General features: G+C 59.9%; 1 protein-coding gene across 1 annotated transcript; it reads left to right on the forward strand.

Moving 5' to 3' along the window:
- Window positions 1–592: 592 nt before the first annotated feature.
- On the forward strand, window positions 593–1,587 carry pde5 (3'5'-cyclic nucleotide phosphodiesterase; the record flags this gene model as incomplete). Its single annotated transcript, XM_002952486.1, has 3 exons — window positions 593–712; window positions 909–1,109; window positions 1,558–1,587. Coding segments are annotated over 3 exons (351 nt in total), but the record flags the coding sequence as incomplete, so codon positions are not given.
- Window positions 1,588–2,257: the final 670 nt, after the last annotated feature.

The raw sequence follows: 2,257 nt of genomic DNA on the forward strand, positions 1-2,257 counted from the left end.
CGGTCGACTCTGAGGATCACGGTTTCAGGGTGGTGTGTGTGTGTGTATGTATATTCATGTGTGTGTATTCATGTGCGTGTGTTTGTATTACAAGAGAGTCCGATTTCCTTAGGGGGGAAAGAAAGTTGACCTCCCTAAATTCCCCCCAGCTGCTCCTGGGCGAAGGGGGGGCCCGTGAGAAATTGTAAAGCGTGAGTCGGAAGCTTGGGAAGCACTTCAGCACCCTTTACTGCTACCCTACTACTGCTACCCTACTACTGCTACCCTACTACTGCTGCTGCGGCTGCTGCACCCCGGGGTCCTAAGCTCCTCCTCTTTAACCCCATCGTTCTCCATCGCTCCCTACCCCCCCTACCCTACCCCCATACCCTACCCCCCCATACCCTCCTTCCCCCCCGAGATGCTGCTGTGTGTTTATCTCGGTCTACCCCTCCTGTACCCCGTCCCCGGGGTTGATGTCACCCCCTCATATCAGTGAGAGGAGAAAGCACTCCAATACCCCCCACCCAACCCAAACCTCCCCGCCCTCTTTTCCCCTCCCGCCCCCTCCAGGCTGCTTCGGCGACTGGAAGCAGGCTACCAGGACAATCCGTACCACAATGCCGTACACGCTGCCGACGTACTGCAGACCCTGCATGTACTGCTGCACGGCGCACAGCTTCACGTACATTATCTAGATCCCTTGGGGCTGCTGGCGGCGTACTTTGCGGCGGTAAGGGGGCATGGCGGGAGAACAGCGTCCGGAAGGTGGGGGGAGAGAGATAACGGAGAGAGAGAGAGTGTGTGTGTGTGTGTGTGCGTGTGTGTGTGTGTGTGCGTGTGCCGCCAGCCCCCGACCCCTGCCACCCTTCTTCCCCCCCCCCCGAACTCCCCGAAACCCCCGACCCCCCCCTATATCGCCCCCGCAGATCATCCACGACTACGGCCACCCGGGGCTCACTGGCGACTTCCTGACCGCCACCTCCCACCCCCTGGCACTGAGGTACAACGACCGGTCCCCCCTGGAGAACCACCACTGCGCCGCCGCATTCGAGTTGATGAAGGGACAGCCCTCCCTGGACATCACAGGGGGGATGAGTCCGGGCGAGCGGGCGGCGTTCAGGAAGATGGTGGGTGTGGGTGTGGGTAGCGTGGAGTGGGAGTGGCGGGAGTGGCGGGAGCGGTAGGGGAGGAGAGGTACCTGGTGGGGGGTGTGCCGGGGTGGAGATATCCTGCGAGGTGTACGGACTACGAGCGTCCAAAGCACCGCCAACCGCCTCAACTAACTATTTACCTATCTAACTAACTGGAAAGAGGGGGTTTTCCAGATGAGCTCGATGCCCCGGCTATATTGCCCGGGGGCCCATAGTAAATGTGGGGTTCGTCCTGGGCTGAGAAAGGCGGTACTCGGGCACTGTGTTGGCACTGAGAGGGGTGTATGTGAGGGGAGGGGAGAGGGGGGAAGAAGGGGGGTATGTGTTTCGCTGAGTCGCAACTGAGGGATTGGCGTTCGTGACACGCTTGGCGAGCCGCCTCCCCTCCCCTCCCTCCCCGCCCACCCCTCTCCCCCCGGTGCAGGTGATTGAGCTCGTCCTAGCCACCGACATGAAGCAGCACTTCTCCATCCTCTCGCACTTCAATACCGTACACCGCCTGGCAGCCTTTTCACACAACCAACACCATCACCACCACCAACAACAACGACAACAACAACAGCAACAACAGCAACAACAACAAGCAGCAGCAGCCCACCCCCACCCGCATCCCGCGTTGCAGCAGCAATTATCGCGGGCGAGTGCAACCGGGGGGGATGTAGCTGGCGGGGGTGGGGGTGGGGGGGGTGCGAGCTCAGGGTCGTTGCCTGGAGGTGGCAGTAGCAGTCTTGTACGACACCCATCAAGCAACAGCAAGACATTCACCAGGACGGGATCGGTGGTTGTGGCGGTTGCGGCGCCCAACGGAGCTGGCAACGGTAACGATAACGGTAACAGGTGAGTCTCATAATCCAGCTGATCTATGCGTGTGATGTGAGTATGGGGGCGCTCCGTCTGGAGGGGATAAATGGATGCATAGATGTGTGTATGTATGTATGTGTGTATGTATGTGCGTGTCACTGCGGCCCCCAAACCCCCAAACACGTCGCCCCCTTGGGTGCCCGGTACTTGTTCATGGTGCCCGGTAGCTCCGCTTACATTGGGGGGGGGGTAAGATGTATCCATGTCAGGGTGTGTTCCGTACATACCCTCCCCCCCCCCCCCCAAAAACACACACGAAATTA

This window comes from Volvox carteri, assembly GCF_000143455.1.
Source record: "Volvox carteri f. nagariensis unplaced genomic scaffold VOLCAscaffold_30, whole genome shotgun sequence".
NCBI classification, from domain to species: domain Eukaryota; kingdom Viridiplantae; phylum Chlorophyta; class Chlorophyceae; order Chlamydomonadales; family Volvocaceae; genus Volvox; species Volvox carteri.